At 31.7% G+C, this 21947-nt stretch overlaps 2 protein-coding genes across 2 annotated transcripts; one reads left to right on the top strand and one right to left on the bottom strand.

The window, feature by feature from the left end:
• Window positions 1-13817: 13817 nt before the first annotated feature.
• Window positions 13818-17140, bottom strand: LOC132724790 (uncharacterized). The gene is made up of 3 exons (XM_060709754.1): window positions 16587-17140; window positions 16020-16324; window positions 13818-15652 (listed from the first exon to the last, which is right to left on the bottom strand). The coding sequence occupies exon 3, from the start codon at window positions 15591-15593 to the stop codon at window positions 13818-13820; it is 1776 nt and encodes a 591-aa protein (XP_060565737.1). The 5' UTR covers window positions 15594-15652; window positions 16020-16324; window positions 16587-17140.
• On the top strand, window positions 15237-20046 carry LOC132724789 (kelch-like protein 12). Its single transcript, XM_060709753.1, has 4 exons — window positions 15237-15343; window positions 18075-18208; window positions 18933-19017; window positions 19370-20046. Exons 2-4 carry the CDS (start codon window positions 18077-18079, stop codon window positions 19771-19773), a joined length of 621 nt encoding a protein of 206 aa, XP_060565736.1. The 5' UTR covers window positions 15237-15343; window positions 18075-18076; the 3' UTR covers window positions 19774-20046.
• The last annotated feature ends 1901 nt before the right edge of the window (window positions 20047-21947 follow it).

Here is a 21947-nt window from a genome sequence, read left to right as displayed (position 1 = left end):
CTTATAATTTACAAAAGGGAAAAAATTTTTTTTAGAACCAGCAATCTTTAAAAAATTCCCGACAAAAAAAGGTTTTGTTATATATAACAACAAACGCTGTTATTGTTTGACAAATATGTATTGGTCACTACCATCTCAAAGGTACCTGATTGAGCTCTTTGAGCTTGAATCTGATGACCATAGGACAGACTACCTGTTTTGCAATGGTTTTTGGATCAAGTTTTTTAAAAAAGTATCTTATATTGATCCAAATTTAGAAATGAGCTTTATTCGTCACGAAGAACTTCTAATGAGTGAAAGCCCTACAGACTTAAAATGGACAAAAATATCTATACCAGAGAGAAAGGTGATGCATAAACTCTTATCAAGCAATGAAATGTTTGGTGTGCAATTATCAAAGAACAAGCTACGCTGTCACATCCATTGTCCTCACTGTAAATATTCTCAGCGACAAAGCTCCTATAAGGCTTCCAGAATATATTACAGATATACAGACCCAGACGACCAGATTTGAAATTGGATTCAGCAGTGCACGTGTTGGCGAAGCAAAAAATCCTACGAATGGTCCGTCCGTTAAACACTTTTACCACATGGATGAACTAAACAAAAAGTGCTTAGAACAAACATATTTTATATTACTTCCTGGTTTGTGACCTTCTTAATTATTGATCACTCACAATTAGATACCAGAACTCTTTGGCTGTGATATTTCAATATTTGTAAGAATCATTTTAACGATTTGACACCCTGTTTTTAGCTTATGTTTTCGTTTAAATGTCACATCGAATCCGATAACAAAATACTTTTTCTCAATGGTTTTTGTATAAGTTTTACAAAATAATATACTTAAGTGATCAAAATTTAGAAACAAGATAATCTAACGAGTTAATCCCCACAATATTTGAAACACAATATTTGAAAAAGACGGACACATATCATATAAAAAACTTCTTAAGCTTTTTTTTCAGGCATATTGACACGTATAAAAGTACTGTATAGTGTAACCAAATAAATGATACAGTAATTATAAACAAATTAAAACATCAATATTGCTCAAGTCACAAATTCAAATCAAATGTAGTTTTAAAATTTTGAAAGACCCACAAAAATAATAGAATACAATACAGGTAAGACAAAAAAAAGCGAACCCCTCAAAAAAATCAGTCCAAAAAATAAGTGAGTTTAAGTGCTCTCTTAAACACTGTTAGAGTTTCACAGCTTTTAAGTGCTCTAGGTAGGGCATTTCAGAGTTTAGGGGCTGCCGTCATAAAAGCACGATCACCATAAGTCACAGTCCTTCTACGTCGTACAACATGTGCTAAGCAATCATTCTGGGACCTAAGTTGTCTGGATGGGATATAAATGTCTAGCATGTATCATATGTACGTAGGTGCCTGTCCATGAATCGCCTTCAACACATATGTAAGGAGTTTGTATTCGACTCTGATGTGCACAGGAAGCCAATGTAGTTCCTTTAAAACTTGGGTTATGTGGCAGTTTCGCGGTGTCCTGGTAATAACACGAGCAAGCATATTTGAACATTTTGGAGCTTTTCGAGAAAGTACTTTGGAGATCCATATAGCAACGAATTACAGTAATCTAATTTTGATGTCACTAACGAGTTTATCAACAGTCAAGCATTTCCGATTTTGACCTATTTGTCGAATTTTCAAGAAGCATGAACGAGAAACTGAGTTCACATGTTGTTCCATGTCTAAATGAGAGTCCAGTACGGCGCCAAGGTTTCTAACTGTTGTTGATTTAATTACAGAATCACTGACTCTTACAGTAATACCTTCAACATATTTACTAGACAAAAAGGTGATATATAAACTCTTATCGAACAACGGACTTTTTGTTATGCAATTATCAAAGAAAAAGCTAATGGTTACATCCATTTTCCGCACTGTTAATATTTTCAGCAACAATATCTATGCGACTTACGCAATAAGTCATATAAAAAGACCGTTAGGACCAGATCTCAAATGAATATCAACAGTTATATAGGGTGCATTTGCCGGAAAAGCAATAATCCTACGTATTTTCGTCTGTTTTAAGTCTATAAAGCACTCTTATCAAATGGACGAACTAAATTAAAACATGTTAAGCAAAAAGTGCCTTGGTGGTTGTTGACGTTCATATGAAATTATTTATCACACCCCTTTAAATGTCAGAATTCCATCACTATAATTTTTTGATATATGTATTTACGAATCATCTTACTATTTGATATCATCCTGTTTTTAGTTTGCTTTCATGCACTAGTGCCCACGTGAGTTAAATCACCGGCCTCCTGTCATTTATCTAGGTAACTACGATACATGACAGAATCTAAAATCCCATGAGGTATTCGGATCCACAGCGGTGTATGACAAGTGATTTGATGTCATCGACCTTAACCCATCGACCTTTGAGGCCCTTAGGCTGTATCAAAGATAATCGATTAAAGTTATATAAAAATAAATCTATGTAACATCATTCTTTCATATTTACCTTAACTTGTGTGCTACGTATTTCCTTACTACTTGGACGTCATTAAAATATTCTACATTTGTAGTAGATAAACGAAGACAGTTTTCAGCAACAAAACTAGTTGACACAAATAATTACATCCTTGTCTTTATCTAAGCCTGTTTAAAGAAGGGCAGAAATTGGACTCAGAAGTATATATGATTTATAAACAGGAGACCGAATCAATGGCTTTTACTTCCATAAATGCTCGTTAGTCCTCATATATCGTTTTCAAAAAGAGTGTAAAACTCTTTACATAGGCAATCCTAATCTTATCCTCAATTAAATAGTAATTAAATAATTACGAACAAATAATACCCTGGGGATAAATGTTAGTACAATCCTAATCTTATCCTCAATTAAATAGTAATTAAATAATTACGAACAAATAATACCCTGGGAATAATGTTAACTAACTTTAAACAAAATATATACAATAAATAGGTAAAATTTAGACTGTATGAGGAAAAATTTCATAGACCCCATACATTGATATCGACATGAAACTTCATTATGTATAGGGGTTTATCTAATTTAGGTACATACAATTACAAACAAGAATAGTGCAGTAATTGAATTAGTACCTCATGACTTGGGGCTTGGAAAATCATTTTTATTGATTAAAGGTACGTTTTTGAATTCAACACAACCGATATGTAACACAGGAACATTTACATTTCTCCTCAATGTTGCCATAAGATTAAATAGAGATTTATGATGTTCACATATTTGAAAACTAAGGCTGTGATTCTCTATTTATTTGATCAATGGTTCAATATGAACTAATATCTTATTGAGTAATTTTAAATATCTTGTGTACAAATATCATGATATAAGTGAAAACTTTCAACTTTACAAATATGAGGTAAACATTCGATATAAACATGCGTAAATGCACTGTATTTGTTTGCAAACAATTGATCTAAACATTTGCAGTTGACTTCTATTTTTTTGCTATTTATTCGGTCTATAAACACAGTACACAGCGCAAGTTAAAAAAATATATCTATGATGAAGATTTATAAGTTTATAATGCATGTGTTTTTCAGTATCTTAAATGCAGTATGTTGTACTTTTCAATATAATTGATAGATAATAATATTCGATAATCCTTACAATTTACCCTGCATTAACCCTTTCCTTCATATAAGCGTGTTTCGACGGCTTTTTGCCCTCCCCCCTCTTTTTGAGGCCTCAAACAGTGAAAAAATGCCCTATTTAGGCTCCAAACACTGGTTTTTGTTTGAGAAATGTTGTTAAAATAAGTGACCACTTTTTCGGCGCCGTCCCCATCCAAATGTTACATTCAGGGGGTTGCCAGAAGGGGGATGTGCCCCCTTCTGTTTGGGGGGTTTGAAGGGCGGAGTGCCCCCTCATAGCCAAGAAAATTTTGGACATGTGACAGGCTAAAAATGGCCTCAGGTCGATCTTAGGGTAACTAGTAACCGACGCTGAAAAGCCTTTTACTCTATCTCAATTCATTGAGAAGTTGCAGCACTTTAAAATCAGTTTTGATGGAAAAAACAATGCAAAATAGTGATATTTGGCAATTTTGAGACGTCCCCCCGTTGCCATGGTAAAGGGAAATTTACGATTGAGCATGCTGTTACAGAGGCTATGGTGTAGTCAACATTTGTGCCAAGTTTAATCAGTATTGAAGTATTTTTCATAGTTTCATAGCAGTTTGAACTTGTTACAGGAGGCTTTTCAATGAAAACGGCAATATGCTCATGGGGTAAAGGGTTAAACATCAGATATTAAAGATCATCAATCAATTGTACAATTTTTCTTCTTCGTCTTCAAAAAAAAATATAACATTGTATTTTTCATGTTTCGAGAATATGTATTTACCTATTTTCTTTCCTAAAATGATGTTATAATTCAGCCTAAATTCTTATGTTATTACGCATAATAACAACTATTAAACACCACTGTACGACTAAAATTAAATTATTTATATACATGTACATGTATAACAGTAACATGTCAGGACTAATGAATATCGTATCTAATCATGCAGAAAGAATATATTGACACTTCCAAAAACGATAAATATATTACAACAGCGTCCATGAACAGGCTAAATCAAACAACAACGTTTTCAATATTGCTGTGTTGTAAGAAGAAATATGATAACATATCATTCTCGTATATCACAGTTTATGCAAATATAATGCATTCGAAACAACCAGATTTTATGAATGTTAAACACATTTAAAAAATATGAATTGTTTTTGGTTCAAATTTAATTATCAGTTGTTAATTTAACTTTAATCGTGTGTAAAGAAGTCATTTTAACAATGACATTTTACATGGTATTAAAACAAGCCTTTAACTTTATTTGCAAGAAACTGAATTCCAATGAGTACGTGATATCTAAGGGAGTCCACTGATGTTTCTTTGACGTAACGTAAATAGAAATAATATTTTGAGTATCGTTCACATATTTTACCCATTAATTGCTGCTCCATTTGATCTATGAATTTTCAATTCTGGCTTTTTCGGACCCCAGTCCTTTTAGAGCAAAAGTAGACTTGATTTAGTAAAAGTGAACTTTCTTTTCTTAACGCTTATGAATCTCAATTAATCCATGTAATTACATACTTCAATGACCAGTTACTTATTCAGATAATTGACAAAATGTGAAATGAATTTCATTTAGTATATCATAAATCAGACAGACTTATAATAATAAACAAAGTAACTACTCCTTTGATAATGGCAATTACCACTGCACAAAATGATGTGACCCACCTACAAAAATACATTAAAGGAGTTTTAAGTACAATATTACATATGCATTAATTAAAAAAGAATTGATTTCTATACATTAAAAACCTCTCAATTTCCTTTAATTACCAAAAAGGTTTTACAAAACACAATTTACTTTAATAACGAAAAATTTAACAATTTATTTTTAAAACTTAATTTTATTTAAACATGTTAGTGTGACATTATGCCCATCCACACGTAATTGGTGAGTATACAGGTCAAAGTCAAACTTAAGAATTTGCCAAAATTATTTTCAGTTTTAAAGCCTACGTTATGTGTACAAACAATAACCCACGTGACTAATAGAAAATTCTATAAATTGAATGTCTTCGGTATTACTAACATTCAATTGTTGAAAAGAATGGGGCAAACTTTCTATATTTTATGCTGTGTTGTATTTTATCAAAAACATTTTTCACTATCAAGTATTGGTCAATAACATTTATAATGAACAATCTTTTAATGTCAAAAACAATTTGGATTGACAAAGGAGAAAAACCAACACAATATTTTTGTTCTTTTGAAAACGAAATTATATTAGCAAATGTATGCCTAATTTAGTATAACCTAATGGGGAAACAACTAAAACTGAAGAAGAAATTATAAACGAAGTTCGAAATTTTTACGAAGATCTTTATTCTAAAAGAGATGTCACAGATATAAACTTTCATGAACATTTGAACATTAATGGTATTCCCAAACTTACTGCTTATCAAACGAACTTGACGAAGGGTAAAAGTTCGAAAGAAGAAGCATTTCTCGCCATTTCAAATATGAAAATTTCTAAAAGCCCCGGTTCAGATGGATTCACAACTGAATTTTACAAATTCTATTGGAAAGATATTGGAATTTTTTACATTCGATATATTAATTACAGTTATGATAATAATGTAACGCAAAAAGAGGGCGTGTCCAATCTCCTTACTAAATGCCTCTTACATAATTGCGTCTGCTTGTATTGCAAATAGCTTAAAGAAAGTTCTCCCTTTTTTAATAAACGAGGATCAAATTGGTTTTATCTCTGGACGCTTCATTGGAGAAATTAAACGAAATTATATGATCTATTTCATTATACTATAAAAATGAAATACCAGGCTTATAACAATTATTGCTAATTGATTTTGAAGAAAGCTTTTGATTCTCTAGAATGGTCGGTCATTCATATCTTAAACGTTAGACTATTTTAAATTTGGTTTCTCCATTCAAAAACGGCTTAAGGTTTTCTACTCGGATATAAACTTTTGTGTTCAAATAAACGGCCAAATCTCAGAATGGTTCTTTATAAAACGAGGCTGCAGACAGGGAGATCCTATCCCCTCCGTATATCTTCATACTCTGTGCAGAAATGTTGGCCCTCTTAATACGTAAACATGAAAATATTACTGTTATCAAAATAGGCAACCTTGGATGGTACAGAAAATCTTTGAAAAATGCGCTTTTGTATTAAAACTCTATGCCATTGCCTTCGACCTTCGCATCATTATAAAAAAACTAAGGTTATTTGGTTTGAAAGCATGAAGGGTAGGGATATTAAATTTCAAACTGCAGAAAAAATTTAAGGAGCAAAATGAAATTTTCAATGTTCTTGGAATTAAATACACACCCAATGTGAATGAGACGGTCAATCTTAACTATAATGAGAAAAGATATAAAATCATTATTACAGCAATGGTCGAAAATAAGTCTAACCCCTTATGGGAAAATAACTGTTATTAAAACATTGGCTATATCAAAAATCAATCATCTACTTCCAAATCCACCCAACGAAATAATAAAAGTACTAGAATCTTTATTTTTCAATTTTCTTTGGAATAACTCAAGAGATAAGATTAAACGAGAAGTTATTATTAAACCAATTTCAGAAGGTGGCTTAAACATGATTAAGCTAAAAACCTTCCTTCAATCTTAAAAAATGGGTTGGATCAGACGTATATTAAATGAAAACAAAAAAATTGAAAACCATCATCGAACATTCTTTTCAGGATATACATAAATTTTCAAAATTTGGTCCTGACTTTATAAAAAATCAGTCACATTATTAGTTATAAAGATCGTTGACAGGTTATATGGCTCTATATAAACGACTTTTTGTAAATATAACCCGAGCCGCTAGGAGAGGGTTTTATTGCAAAAAGCCGTTTATATACGGCCATATAACCTGTCAACAATCTTTATAACGAATTTATAATACAGCAGACATCATTTCTGTAGAGAAAAAAGTAAGATTTGTTCATGAATCGACAACAGCCGTGTATATATAACTATATAAACGTCACGATTATCCAATGAAAAACGACGTTACAAACGTGCAGTATTATAAAGAATCTATAGGGAAGAATATCTTAGGCAATTCATCTGGTTCAATCCAACAGTGAATGTCGGAGGCTCAAAGATTCTTTTATAATAATTTGTTTCAAAAAGGAATTTCATTTGTTGCTGATTTGATAGATAATGATGGTCAATTTCATACAATATATTCTACAAATAAACATACATTTCCTGCAATACGAAGGACTTTTAAGATCCCTTAAAATTTTTAAAGTTTCATTTGAAATATCTACTGAACAATTTTATACTTTGAAAGTAGTCATTCACAAACAAAGTCAAGTAATCCCACAAAACATACAAGGTTATCATCCTATTTATGAAATATTAAATAACAATAAAAAAACACCCATTCAAGATAAAAGGAAACATGACATATTATTATCCGAAACATTCGAATGGAAAAAAAAAACGTTTATACAACAGTTCATAAAAACACGTAAGATACTAACTTAAGGTACTTCCAGTACAAATTAATAAATATATCCCTAGCAACAAATACTTTTTTTAAACTAAGATTGGAATAAAAGATGACAATATGTGTTCTTTTTCTAGGGAAAATAACGAAAACCTCTTACATCTATTTTATGAATGTCGGTATGTGAGTCAATTGTGGCAGACTTACACAGAAAACAGATGAAATATTAAGTTTTAGTTTTCTTGTTGCAAAATAGTATATATTTACACGTGTAGGTATAATAAACAAAATTTTAATATACAAACGTTTCATAACACGTTAGTTTTCATTATAATGTAGAAAAGTATATACAATATTCTTCCTGTAACTGGGATAAATCTTATAATAGAAACACTTGTCAATATTACAACTCCTAATTGAATAATTATCAGAATATACTCTTACCTCAAATGAAAACACAAGAAATATTTAATGTTGATAACAATCTTAAATCAAAGCACAGAAGGCGCTGAATTTGTTTGGGTCTCAGAATGTAAGAAAGGTGCAGGTTGTGAGATTATATGTTTAGTGCCACCAATTCTTTCCAGCGTTTTAATTGTAGTAAATTGGCTATAAGACTAATTGCAACACTGATATTCAATCCAATGTTTATTTGACTTTAACAATTTAAAAAAATGAGTTACCTTTACTGGGATTTGAACTCCAGACCTCTCGCTTCCTAAGCGAGCCCGAAAACCCTTCAGCCACGGTGAATTTATATGTGAACGGCCTGAAGAAAACCATATTATTCTAAATTAGGGCTTGTAACGACTTTAACTGTTGTTTAACACAGATGTAAATAATCCTGGAGCTTACTATAAGCATGTATATTTATAAAGAATCAAAAGGCTGCAAGTTATGTGGTATTTTCTGATCTTTGCAATCTAAATCGTACTGTATATCTGTATGCATTTTCCTGTATAAGTTTATTTTTATGTATTATAATTCCTTTTGTAAGGCACCAGAGTTTGACACATACGGAATTCTGCATAACTAGAGTTGCATCAAAAAATCATTTATGTTCTTTTTTTACGACAGCCACACTTTATCCTTGTATATCATGGCTACTTCCTTAACAAAAACACATAAAAAAAAGAATTTAACACAAAAAAAAAGTTTCCTCGACTGGGATTCGAACTCGAGACCTCTCACACGCGAAGCGAGCGCGTAACCACTGTACCACAGAGAATTTATACACAGAATGTCTGAATAATATCAACTGATTCTAAATTTAGAACTTCCATTGCAGTTCGGGTTTGTAATCCTTATTAATTTCGAGGTATTTTGTTCAGGGTAAACCTGTTGTTTAAAATTGAAGAAAATATTTTAGCGAAAATCCTCTCGCCCAAACAGTCCGGCATGTAGAATCTATATATTCCACTACTCGGTTTGTGTAGTATTCGGTAATCGACATGGCTAAAAATAGTATTTTCATTGATAAAATCATATTCATCCGCGTAATTTGTGATTGTGCATTTATTGACAATTCTATAAGCCAACGCTATTGTTTAACTTTAAATGCGTTGTAATTTGTTGGATACTTGTAACAAAATAAAATATTTCTTTCTTTTAAATCGCTAGTTTTAAGCTGTTTTGAGAACTACTTGTTGTTAGGTTTGTCGTAAACTTCTGTGTCAGAGATTGAATGTCCGCTTTGTATTTAGTATTTTCGATCAGAAAATACAATAAAACAATATTAGAAATCTTCGACCATTCGGGAATTACTTTGCTTGAAAATTGATGCGCCTGTCTTTGACCATCTTTACGCAGTGATCTCCCCTGAATTTTTCGGCTTTAGTGTACATACAAAAGGGAAGTAACCGATTCAAAAAAGTGGACTACTTTCGGCATTTGCAATTAACAACATTAGACTCTGAAATTTCGCTACCATTATTTGTTTGGTCTGACGACCCAAACAAATAAAAATGATAATAAACTAAAGTACCATCCAGAGTAAGAGAGGTGTCATAACCTTCTTTCATTATAATGTAAAACATATATTTTTGGTGACACGTCATAAAAAAAGCTTCCGGTCACCAGTACATCATACATATATATTTTTTACACTTCCAGTAGAGATGACCAGTAGAGATGATATTTACTCTATTTATGTTCTATTTAGAACCGTGTGGTAGAAACATGCTTTAGTTTCAAACAATAACATGTATGTTGTTTAACATTAACATACAAAACTATATAGATATTGAGATAAATGGAGCGGTCGCATATGTGGTTGACTTATAGTGAAGTCGGTGGTACACCTGACTTCCGACCTACATTAGTGGGCTCGTTGCCGCAGGACCGTTAGGGAGCTTCTATGCCCAAGGTCATGCTCTGTTTTAGTTCAGGTCCACGATTGAGTAGGCGGTGACAGTTCCACTGATTTTGATATTATTTGTTTAAATCTTTTTATGTTATATATAATTGGGTACTTTTAAAAACTACCTTAAACCAGGAAGAAAAACTAAGTAAATTTGTTCTTCTAATAAACATGATAAAGGGAAGTAAATGTGTTAACATATGTTAAAATATTATAGTAGTTATCCTTCTTTATGAGACACGACTTTTAGAAGCGTGGCAATATGGTCATTAATTTTGTCCTTCCTTCTTCAAAGATGAAAGCTACACTATTAATACATATAAAGATTTTGTGATAATAGAAATATGTTGATAAACTACTAAGTATTCCGTTAGGAGACATGGAATTGTGGTTTATTTTAATAAAGATAATCCTTGTCCATGATGTTAATAACTCTACCTACAATGTAATTAATTATTTGGACTATACATAACATAAAACTTTCATATTATACTCTTTTAGTCATTTTCTAAACCATAATCCACGGGAAGACCGAATATATTTTTGTATACACTTTAGGTTATCTAGCTTTAGGCACTGTGGTGAAAAGGATTAGAAAATAACAGTTTATAAAGAATGTAAAAACTATCTCACAAAATCATCTGTTTATAAATATCATATAATAATAATAATACTTTTTTAAACTACCGTATTACAATGTTCTCCTAACGGTTATTCATAAAATCGTATTTCAAAATTATATTATAAATGTATTGTGAAAATCTGAAACTGCATCATATCACATGTTTTCATACTTTTTTACTGATTTACTTTATATATTCATATGATTATACATAATTGTGTGATTGTAAAGTATTAAAGTGATCCCTCAGAAGCATTAATCATAACAAAATTACAAGTGAATAATTATTGAAGACTCGGTTTGACTGAGTCTGTAGCATACAATAATTTAATGTCACGACTGTACTTTTATCCAGGTTATTTTATAAGAACAACATATCAATTCTCGTTGAAGGGAATCAAAGACGGAACGATGTACAACTTAACATAGAATCTAGACCGATATTTTGACAAAGCAACAGAAAACAGGAGTGCGAGGGGCGGTTTTGAAAATTGGATCAGCATTTTGTACATATGAACGGAATGGATGTCCTCTCCATAGACTGTGGAAACTATGAATCTGAGGTTGAAATGATAGTATTCCCCAGACTTTCTAATGATTTAACTATTTTATATTTGTTCATTTATTCTTTGCGTCATCGAGTTTTATTACTCTCATAAGGGAGTATTCTAAGACTTAAAGGCCATTAAATGAAAATGCATGGAGCTGACAAGTATTAAAATGCAGCTTGAATTTTAATTTCCAAGTTGTTTATTTTCTTAGATAAATGTTAAAATTTGCTTTGAACCCCCCTCTTTATGAACAGTGGACAATTGATCTCCCGGTCAAATTCAGCAGAAGGCTATTGTCTAGCGGGAAATTCTCTCGTATGATAGTGTTCAAACCGGCTTTTGGCCAACTGGGTTTTTTCCGTTCCCTGTTGCAGACACATTGAAAGTAAATATAAAGGGAAATAATCTATTTGAATAGAAACGTGTATTTTATAACAGCACATTCATCACATTAATGCATAATTATTGCATTTGAAAGCAGAAAAAATAAGATGAACATTGTAGACAAAATTACTTTCATGTCTTCACAGGTGCCTTTAAATCCAGCATTTCTCAATACTTCACTTATTTCAGCACAAGACAGACTTCCATATTTGTCATCCTCAGAGATTTTTACTTCAAGGTCTAACAATTGTCTTTTCAACCAATAACATAATTCATCGTCAGAACTAATTGTTTGGCCAATATTGATATAACGTTGCCCGGCAGACAATTCTTCAAATCTTTTATCAAAATATAAGATTCGTCCAAAGCTGATGCAGAAGAGCGAGTGATACTTTATTATAAGTGTATTCAAATAATATATATCTTGGTGAATACGTTTAAAATGGAAATTTCTAATGTGATGTTCATTATAGTAGATGGGTCATTCAGGGCCATACAATATGCTACCACTATTTAATACGCATTTTAAAAACAGCATAATTCTTTAATTCTTTAATTTTAGAGACCATAAAAATACATTTACAAAAAAATACAACATAGAGATCAAATAAAAAACGGCGTTAAAAACTTAAAATATTATAAGAGTTTTTATTCGGTTATATAGACGCAATTTGGAAATTCTTGGAGGTACGTATCAGGATATTGAGGAGTTGAAATATTTTGAGGTACTTTTCGCTGTTTTAAGTTAATTAATCTGGAAGGATCTTTTTAGAGCACCCTCGTATACAAACCAAAACAAAAACTAATTAATTTGGTTAACACATTTATTCATGATGTTTAAGGTATGATTCAATACAATAGAACACTATATAAGAATGCACACTAACCAATACATTTGAACACGATACAGTACTTAAGTGAATAAATAAAGGGAATAATTAGGGTTGATTCATAACTTGGTTCAAAATAATCATTATCAATTCAAAAATATCTGTCAATCGTTTTCCTTATTTCACTCATCTTATCAAAAAAAGTTTAAGACATACCTTAATCCTGCTTGTGTTTCAACGAAAACACACTTTTAATCACATGACTCCAATATATTATTCACTGTTTGAGAAATATGTTTTCATAAGTATCTTAGTAGCGTTATGTCAAAATAATTTTGAATTGCTAGTGCTTCTTTTTATCATACGGAATAGTATTTGCTTAATTTCTTTCAGAACAATAACTCTAATTATATGAATCAATATGTTTCATTTAAAACTTAGTATTCAACTTGTAATTTCGATTTGTGCGTGCCGTGTTAACGTAATAGACATATAATCAAAGTTAACAAATTTAAATTGTCTTTTTATAGATGCATCAGAGGCAAATAAAAAATTGATCCGGAACAGGAATTATCCATAAATGCCCAAATTCATCACGAATGATGCTACACGATATCACAAGTTTTGATATAATAAACAAATTTTAGTAAACCTTTAACCTTAAACCGTTGTTGGTTTGTGCAGTCATGTGCGGAGACAATCTAGCTAGCAGTGGCTTTATCAAGTTGCCTGTTCGTACCTGAATTATTTGAAATAATGTAAAGAGGGCCCCTAAGAGATATTCTTGCATCAGTGAAAACTAACCACATGGCATTTCCTGTATTGGTGTCACGTAAAACATAACCTAAACTGTGTGTATTTTGCATAACATAAATGATTATTCTAGAGAAATGTACCTGTATCAGTTTAACTGCCGTGTGGACAGTTTAAGTAGAGTTTCTAAATACACTGCCTTTCGTTTTAATATAAAGAATAAGTGAGTTTTTTTTTCATGGAAAGGTGAAAATGTGTTAAAAATATTCAATGAACTTGTGGCATGTCATATTTAATCTGACTTGTCCGAGAACTTGCAATGCGGACATTCAATATTACACCGAAGTTTACTTTTTGAAAGAGAAACTATGAAAATATTCTTTAAGTTTAAAATTTTCTCGAATAGTCTCTTATCTTTGGGCATTGACACATTCCTCCAGTTAACATCGATTGAAGAATGATAATCTGCTAATTCCTCATGAACAATGTACTGAAGCTCGATATCATGATGCACGCTTCTGCGTAAGACTCTGATCCAAACTCCACATTGAAACAGATACTTCACCATCCACTCATCCCTATTTTCGAGCATAAATTTCTCGACCTTATAATTCCCTGCTTTCGTAAAACAGTAACAACTTGTATTGTTATGCAAAAGAAATCCATGTTTAGTCGGACAAATTTTGTACTTATCTTTCTGCCTGAATAATGAAAATATCCGGTCCATCTTACACTGGACTAGATCATACAGGATTACATGTAAACGCTTCTTTGTTTTGGCCAGTAAACCCAAGACAGACTGATTATTCATACATATTTGAGTTATCTTTTCTTTCCGAAAGGAAAAAAGTGAACGCATTTCAAAATCTTCGTCTTGAGTTTCTACAACGTAAACGGTGGTAAAGTTGATTGTACCTTCTTGTCCATTTGCTGTCACGGATGACGACCTTGATGAAGAATTTGAGGATCTAACACTTACAGATCTTTCCGGTGTATCTGTCGCGCACGAAATATTATTTACACTCCTATCCGAAATAATTTCAGGGGATAAATGTGCCTCTCTGACACTTGTGATATCATTTTGATTTTCCCTCTCGCGACATGAACAGACACATTCAGATTCACTCTCTGAACTACTAGAATCTTCAGAATCTTCATTGATGCGCACAGTTTTATTAACTATTCCAACCACACTGTCATTTGTGATATTCACATGTGTGAAGTCGAAATCAACAATATGTCCATTTTGAACCTCCTCAAATTCTACATATGTCGTGAATCTATCTATCTCATTAGAACAGAGGTCAACAGTGATTACATGTTTTACATTTTCCTCAGCAGAATCATCTTCTTCGACAAAATACAATTCGGGGTTATCATTTCTTACACCAGCAATTTCTTCCCATAATTCTTCGTAAGGATATTGGTCGTAGTAAATGGAGTTTAGCCTGCACCAACGATCATTGCGTAGATCTAATCCCACAAAATAATTGCCACCAGAAGACATTAACAGCACATAATTTCTGGAACATTTTTGGTCAGTCTGTCTCACTTTAGTTTCTAAATTGAGTATCTTATTTAACATTACATCTTCTTTAACGGTTTCCCAAGCTGACAGCGTTACTTCCGATAAGTCAAGTGTTTCAAACAATTTGATAACAAAGTCTTTCGTCGACTCATTAGGATAAGTATTTGCCAATTTTACTAGGAAGTTTAATTTGTCGTCTATTTGAACGTACGAAAATCTTTCATCAGTGAAAAGACGGTGAACTAAATCGTTTGGAAGATCAGCAGCATCATTGTGTTGAAATGTTTCTGGTATGTGACTTTCGATATATTCGATACATGCAAATATTTCGAAATCAAACTTTTTCGATAGTTGTATAACGTAGATGCAGTTTATGTCTGAATAATCTACAGAATCAAACCAATCTATACAGGCATCCTTAAGCTCTTTTATTTTGAGGTATTCTGCTAATTCTAGTAGGTCACCTATATTCACGATAGTAAATTCAGGAATCTTTCCATACATAAACATGACTGCCATCTGCACAATATCAGGGGACATCTTAATCTTTATCTCAATTTCCGTATCCTGTTTTCTGTCAGTTTTCCCATCATAGTTGCCTAGAAAATTGAAATACCTTTAATTAAAAGGCACTCATGATTAGGCCAAAATAAACGGTATTTTATAGTTTTCTGAATTCACAAAAAGATGCATTGAATGTAACATTATCAACATACATTTCAAGTGATTTATTATTTTTTAAAGTATAGCGTTATCTATCTAGCTAGCTTTCTACTCAGGCGCCCGATGTTCGTTCGTGCCCGAAATTATGCACGGAAAGGCACCTGAGTTCTTCCACTAGTAAAAGCTGGAAAGTCGCCACATGACCTATACTGTGTCGGTAAGACTTAAAGCCAAACTAACCAAAAAAAAAAAAAAAAAAAAAAAAAAAAAAAAAAAAAAAAAAAAACAATCAAAAAACATTACCTATTTTCGAGTCCGCAATTTGTGTTTCTATTATGGAACGAAATAGCAGACTTGCAGTTAGCACACATCTATGAAATCTCTTTCTCTGAAAATTAAAGTCAACTTAATGATAAGCATATTGTGGCAAATGACGTTTAGATAAATTTGGAACAACAAATGCATGATATGTATTTAGACTTTTGTTAACTTACCCAATCACCTATTGTGACTGTAAGATCACAAAACTCGGATTGTTCCTCAACTTGATGAACAAGACAATCGAAATTTGACTCAGGGTCGTGTTTGTGTTCTTGAACCTCCATATCCTGTGAAAAATACATTATGTTATTCTCTTACGAAAAAAAAAAAATAAAAAAAAAATAAAACCAAAAAACCATCAATAACATTTTTTATGTACCAAGCGACAAAATTAAGCAAAAACATGCGCATGCGTAGAAAAGGCAAGTTACTGATCCGAAGCGTGCCTATTCACAAACCATAATATCATAAAATGACTAATTCAAAAGTGATAATTTAAATATCATTATTCATAATATGTACGGACATGATAAAGGACGTTACACTTACGGTATTTGTTTCAGTGTCGAAGAGGTTATATAATACGACTATGCCACTCTATTGTTCTTTATCAATTACTGTAACTCTGTTAAACGTAAACAAACATTTAATTATTGTAAACTCCTCTCCTTTGTCTATGTTTTTAGATTCACCATATGAAAATGTATTTAAAACATAGTTTACACTCAAATTATTTCAAATCACAATGATAAAAAATGCCTTTCATGTTGTATTCGAAATTGTTTAAAACATTCCTTTGGTGTCCAACGAAAAGTCTTTACGCTTAATGAATTCCATATTTCGCGATTACATGTACATAAAAATACACTTTCGGTGTATCCATTTTCGTTTTATTACCGTTCGGTAAATGTAAACAATAAAAACACTTACGATTTTGAATTGGTGTAATTACAAATTATTTCTTTATAAATCAATATATATCTTTACATAGTACATGTATAGATGATTTGTAATTCTATTTAGGATTAATTTTGTAAATTCTTACCTTTTCACATTTCTACCAATAGGACTTTATACATATTACGAAACATCTAAAAATAGCTTTAAAAATTCCTTTATTTTTCCCTTTTGGTAATTTTTGGGTATCTATGGCAAAATCTATAATAATTTTTTGGGTTTGGTGCCCCTTTATACTTTTTGTTAATCTAAAATATCTCTAAAAAATAAATGAATTTTTTTAATCACGAAAGGGTCTTTTTCTAAGGGGTTTTGTAGAAAACATGTTTTTATTTTAAAGGAAAAAATATAATAACAGCTCATTGGTTTGGGGGAAATTTTTTAAAAAATGGGGGGAAATTTACTTTTAGCTGTATTAAATTTTTAAATTCTTTTGAACAAAGGATTTTTAAAAACGTAAAATTGGGTAAAATATAACCCTTTTCATTCCTTAATAAAATTTACCCTTTTACAGTTTTAAAATTTAAATTTTAAAAATTAAACGAATACGGGGCCCCTACAACTTTTTTAAAAACCCCCATTTTATCCCTTTTTCACAATTGATATATCTCTATCAAGTATTAAAATAGCTCCAACACATACTTGATTCATATATAAGTGATTTAAAGCATACTATATTCGTTATTTTTGTCATTAAGTTTTGTCGCACTCGGTGGCCTAGATTTTCATAAGTTTGTAAGGTAAAATGTTGTACTTTCTTTTCTGAGTTATAAATTACTAGTCGTCAAAACATGATGTGTTTATTTTTTGAACGTACAATTACTAGTTTACAAACAAATCTTATCTTTTAAAATCAATAAAATTCCGAACAAATGAGACAAAATGTTTGTGAAACTTAATTGTGTAGAAATGTTTAATTTAAGGCAATAGTAAATGTATTTGAAACAATTATATTTACTTGAATATTTAAGATATCCTTAATAATCATTTTGGATTTTTAATGTCTTGAATATGCATACAATATTTCAATAACAAAAAACAACATTTAGAATAACATTATGTAAAACCTTATAATTTCAGCCATGTTTGGACAACTTTATCATAGGGATAGAAAATATAGCGGTTTAAGACCAAACTCCAAATTTAGATATCTCGTCGAACAAGTTGATGATCAATCTCCGTTGTGTGACTTTACTGTGAAGGTTGGATTATGGGTAAACAAAGTTATTCATACTGTATTTATAAATCTTATAAATTCAGATATAAATTGATGTAAGTTTTAAGTCTTGATTCTCAGGGTTTATACTGTTGAACCTATTTTTAAAAATATTAGTTCAACCATATCCTTTAAAAATATTGTTGAAGATCCATTCATTAATAACAATATAAATAAATGAATAGTCTTCAAAGAGGAAAAACAAGTTTTAATGCCTTTGGTATCTGGAACTCGATTAGAGATTCGATAACTTATTAAAAATCTAGCATGATACAGATAGTGGAGAAAAATCAGCCTCCAACATGTATTTTGTATGTGTCGTTCAAAACATATACCATTGACGTACTTACAAAGCATAATATACAGTGAAACCTGATGTTAAGTTAATTATTACTCCGAAGTAGAGTAGTGCACTATTTCATAAGTACATTTAATTGTTCTATGTAAAAGTCAGCAGATGTTTCTAAATTAAAAAAAAACAAAACAAAAAAAAAAAAACAAGAAAAAATACCATTTTATGTTGAATTTTGGATTCTGTTTGAGCAAATGTTAGGGGACTTGGACGGTAGATTGCATTTTTCAGTACAGTCCATGAACAGGGTTATCAAACCGACCCTTTACATTTTAAATTTCGCCGCTTTGGACGTTGTTATGGATTCTTTATTTATCTATATTTTAGCTTTATTACAGCACAAAATATATGCCTATCATGTATTCTTCAGACAAAACGATTTCATCGATGCGTGCTTGCCTCAAGCCGTTTTTTCCAACGAGCTATGAGTGCAAACTTTACAGAAAAGCAAAGAGGTAAAGGATACTTATTCGTATTGAGAATAACAGTTTTCTTAATTTCAAACGCCTATTAATTCTTTAATATCTAAGATAAATATAAATAAAAAAAATAGACATTTACCTAAATAATAGTAATTGAGTGCGATATACTTAAATCTTAGTAAATGAAACAAAATAAATGAGAAAAATCTAAGTGCTTTGTCTGATTTAAATATTTAGTGTTTTCTTAATTGACGAAATAAACGTATCTGGTTATTGTTGTTATTATGGAAATGATATAAGACATGTTTCTCATGACACATATGAAGAGAATTTTATAATAAACAACAAAAGTTTCTGCATTCTGATAAGATCTCATTTATTGCAGGACTGGTGGATGTAAGTGTTGGTACGCCTAATTCAGTTGAGATGGCAATAATGTACCTATATGGCGTGGTGCCAGATATAAACATAGACAATATAGAGCTACTTCTTGAACAAGCGGAATACTTTATGATTGAAGGTCTTAAAATTACTTGCATCAATTGGCTTTGGGATTTTGAAATTACGAAAGAAACGTACATATACGTACTGAAACTATCTTCGGTGTACAATTTCGAAGTTCCAAACTGCATGGAATATGTAGAAAGCCATCTGCCCGAAATTTTCAAAACAGAAGATGCACTGTACTTTTCAAGGGAATTAATCCAAAAGCTATTCACTGACGAACGACTCTCTTATGTATCGATGGACGAACGGATTATTGTTTCTAATGCACTGGGTCAGAAATAACTCGGATGAGACAAAAGCAAATGTTAAGGAACTCTTTGACACAATTGATATACAAGATATTACCGATTCTCTTTTGCGGGAAGCTTCTTGTGTGGCATATTAAATGATTTTATGGTTTCAAGCAATGTGGAACGCACGTTACATGGAGGTGAATGTAAATGTGATGTTTTACTCATGACAGGTGAGAAAGGTTCCCTTTTGTGCTTTAATCCTCGAAAACGACACGTGGTATAAACTGATTCCTGAAAACAGCAACGACATTCTTTATAGAAATATTTCTGGTATACACGGAACACCAAAACCTGAGTTATATTTTACTAAAGGAGAAGGTCACTTGATGCCAATGGTAACGACCTTGAATATAATAACTAACGACAAAAACACATACAAGTTTACCCTGAAAGACGAGGACATTTCTAGGGAAACTATAACAAATGTATGCCTAGCAGATAACACCTTGCGTGTTCTCACTAGAAAACATGTTCAAATTATAGAAACACTTGCTGGTAATCAAACTAAAAATAAAAATTTTGATGCTGATTGCCCTGGAACTTCATCAAGTAACATCGATTTAGAATCATCACAAAAAAGAGTCAGAATACCGATCATTTGTGATAATGAAAGATCATACCCAGAAAATTTTAGGAGCGAGGACCAGAATATAACTGTGAAGAACACGGTTAATACCGCAGTTCATGTTGGCAGTGTTACAAATGAAAATGTAGAAGTAGTACCAATATTTTATTTGCGAAACATTGACATTTCACGAGTATGTTTAAACAGCACACTTTCTACAGTGGCTTTACTTCCAAAAGACCAAAGGTCTGTGATACTGTTTGATCTTATAAGTTACAAAATGGAAACATTTTGTTTAGAGCAAGCAACTCATTACAAAATGTCTACGACAAACAAAGGATTTGTTATATATAACAACAAACGTTGTTATTGTTTGACAAATATGTACTGGTCACTACCATCTCAAAGGTACCTGATTGAGCTCTTTGAGCTCGAATCCGATGACCATAGGACAGACTACCTGTTTTGCAATGGTTTTTGGATCAAGTTTTTAAAAAAACGTATCTAATATTGATCCAAATTTAGCAATGAGCTTTATTCGCCACGGAGAACTTCTCATGAGGGAATGCCCTACAGACTTAAAATGGACAAAAATATCTATACCAGAGAGAAAGGTGATGCATAAACTGTTATTAAGCAATGAAATGTTTGGTGTGCAATTGTCAAAGAACAATCTACGCTGTCACATCCATTGTTCCTCACTGTAAATAGTCTCAGCGACAAAGCTCCTATAAGGCTTCCAGAATATATTACAGATATACAGACCCAGACGACCAGATTTGAAATTGGATTCAGCAGTGCACGTGTTGGCGAAGAAAAATATCCTACGAATGGTCCGTCCGTTAAACACTTTTACCACATTGGATGAACTAAAACAAAAGTGCTTAGAACAAACATATTTTATATAACTTCCTGGTTTGTGACCTTCTTAATTATTGATCATCACAATTAGATACCATAACTCTTTGGCTGTGGTATTTCAATATTTGTAAGAATCATTTTCCTGTTTTAGCTGTAGTGTTCGTTTTAAAGTCACATCGGCACTGTAAGGTTTATAACGTGACTATCTAGCTTTACTGCCAGGGTAGATTTAAGGTGTTATAAAGTCCCTGACTGTATTTGAATTTACAGCGATGAAGGACAAGTGAGTTGAAGTTGGTGACAATAACCGCTCGGCCACGAAGGCACCTAGTTCTGTATAATCAAAGATATTTGTTCGTAATTATTTTATAGATCAACTATTATACCTTTGTTTCTTTCATAGATTAGAGCAGGCAAATAAAGTATCGAAAAAAGCAGGAAGAATATATTCACATTGCCAAAAACGATTAACATATTACAACAGCAGTCCATGTACAGGGCCTATGAAACAATATTGCTGTGTTGTGCCACAGTCTAGTTTTCCATTTCTATAAGAAGAAATATGATAAAATTATACCATACTCGTATGTCACAGTTTCTGCAAGCATTTCAGGTAAAAATATTGATGCGGTGTCCAAATTCGAAACCGCCAGATTTTATGAAAGTTTAACACATTTGATAAATATGAATTGTTTTTTGTTTATATTAAGATATCACAAGTTGTTGATTTTATGGGA

The sequence above is a fragment of the Ruditapes philippinarum genome, unplaced genomic scaffold, assembly GCF_026571515.1.
Source record: "Ruditapes philippinarum isolate M1 unplaced genomic scaffold, ASM2657151v2 ctg15316_1_1_1_1, whole genome shotgun sequence".
NCBI classification, from domain to species: Eukaryota; Metazoa; Mollusca; class Bivalvia; order Venerida; family Veneridae; genus Ruditapes; species Ruditapes philippinarum.
This window is presented reverse-complemented; position numbering and strand designations above follow the sequence as displayed.

Excerpts from the sequence above, each read along its gene's own strand:
- LOC132724790 (XM_060709754.1), bottom strand. The coding sequence starts at position 15,593 with ATGTCCCCTGATATTGTGCAGATGGCAGTCATGTTTATGTATGGAAAG.
- LOC132724789 (XM_060709753.1), top strand. The coding sequence starts at position 18,077 with ATGTTTGGACAACTTTATCATAGGGATAGAAAATATAGCGGTTTAAGA. Across the intron at positions 18,209-18,932 it reads CTGTGAAGGTTGGATTATGG|ACAAAACGATTTCATCGATG; the intron begins GTAAACAAAGTT and ends TGTATTCTTCAG. Across the intron at positions 19,018-19,369 it reads CTTTACAGAAAAGCAAAGAG|GACTGGTGGATGTAAGTGTT; the intron begins GTAAAGGATACT and ends CATTTATTGCAG.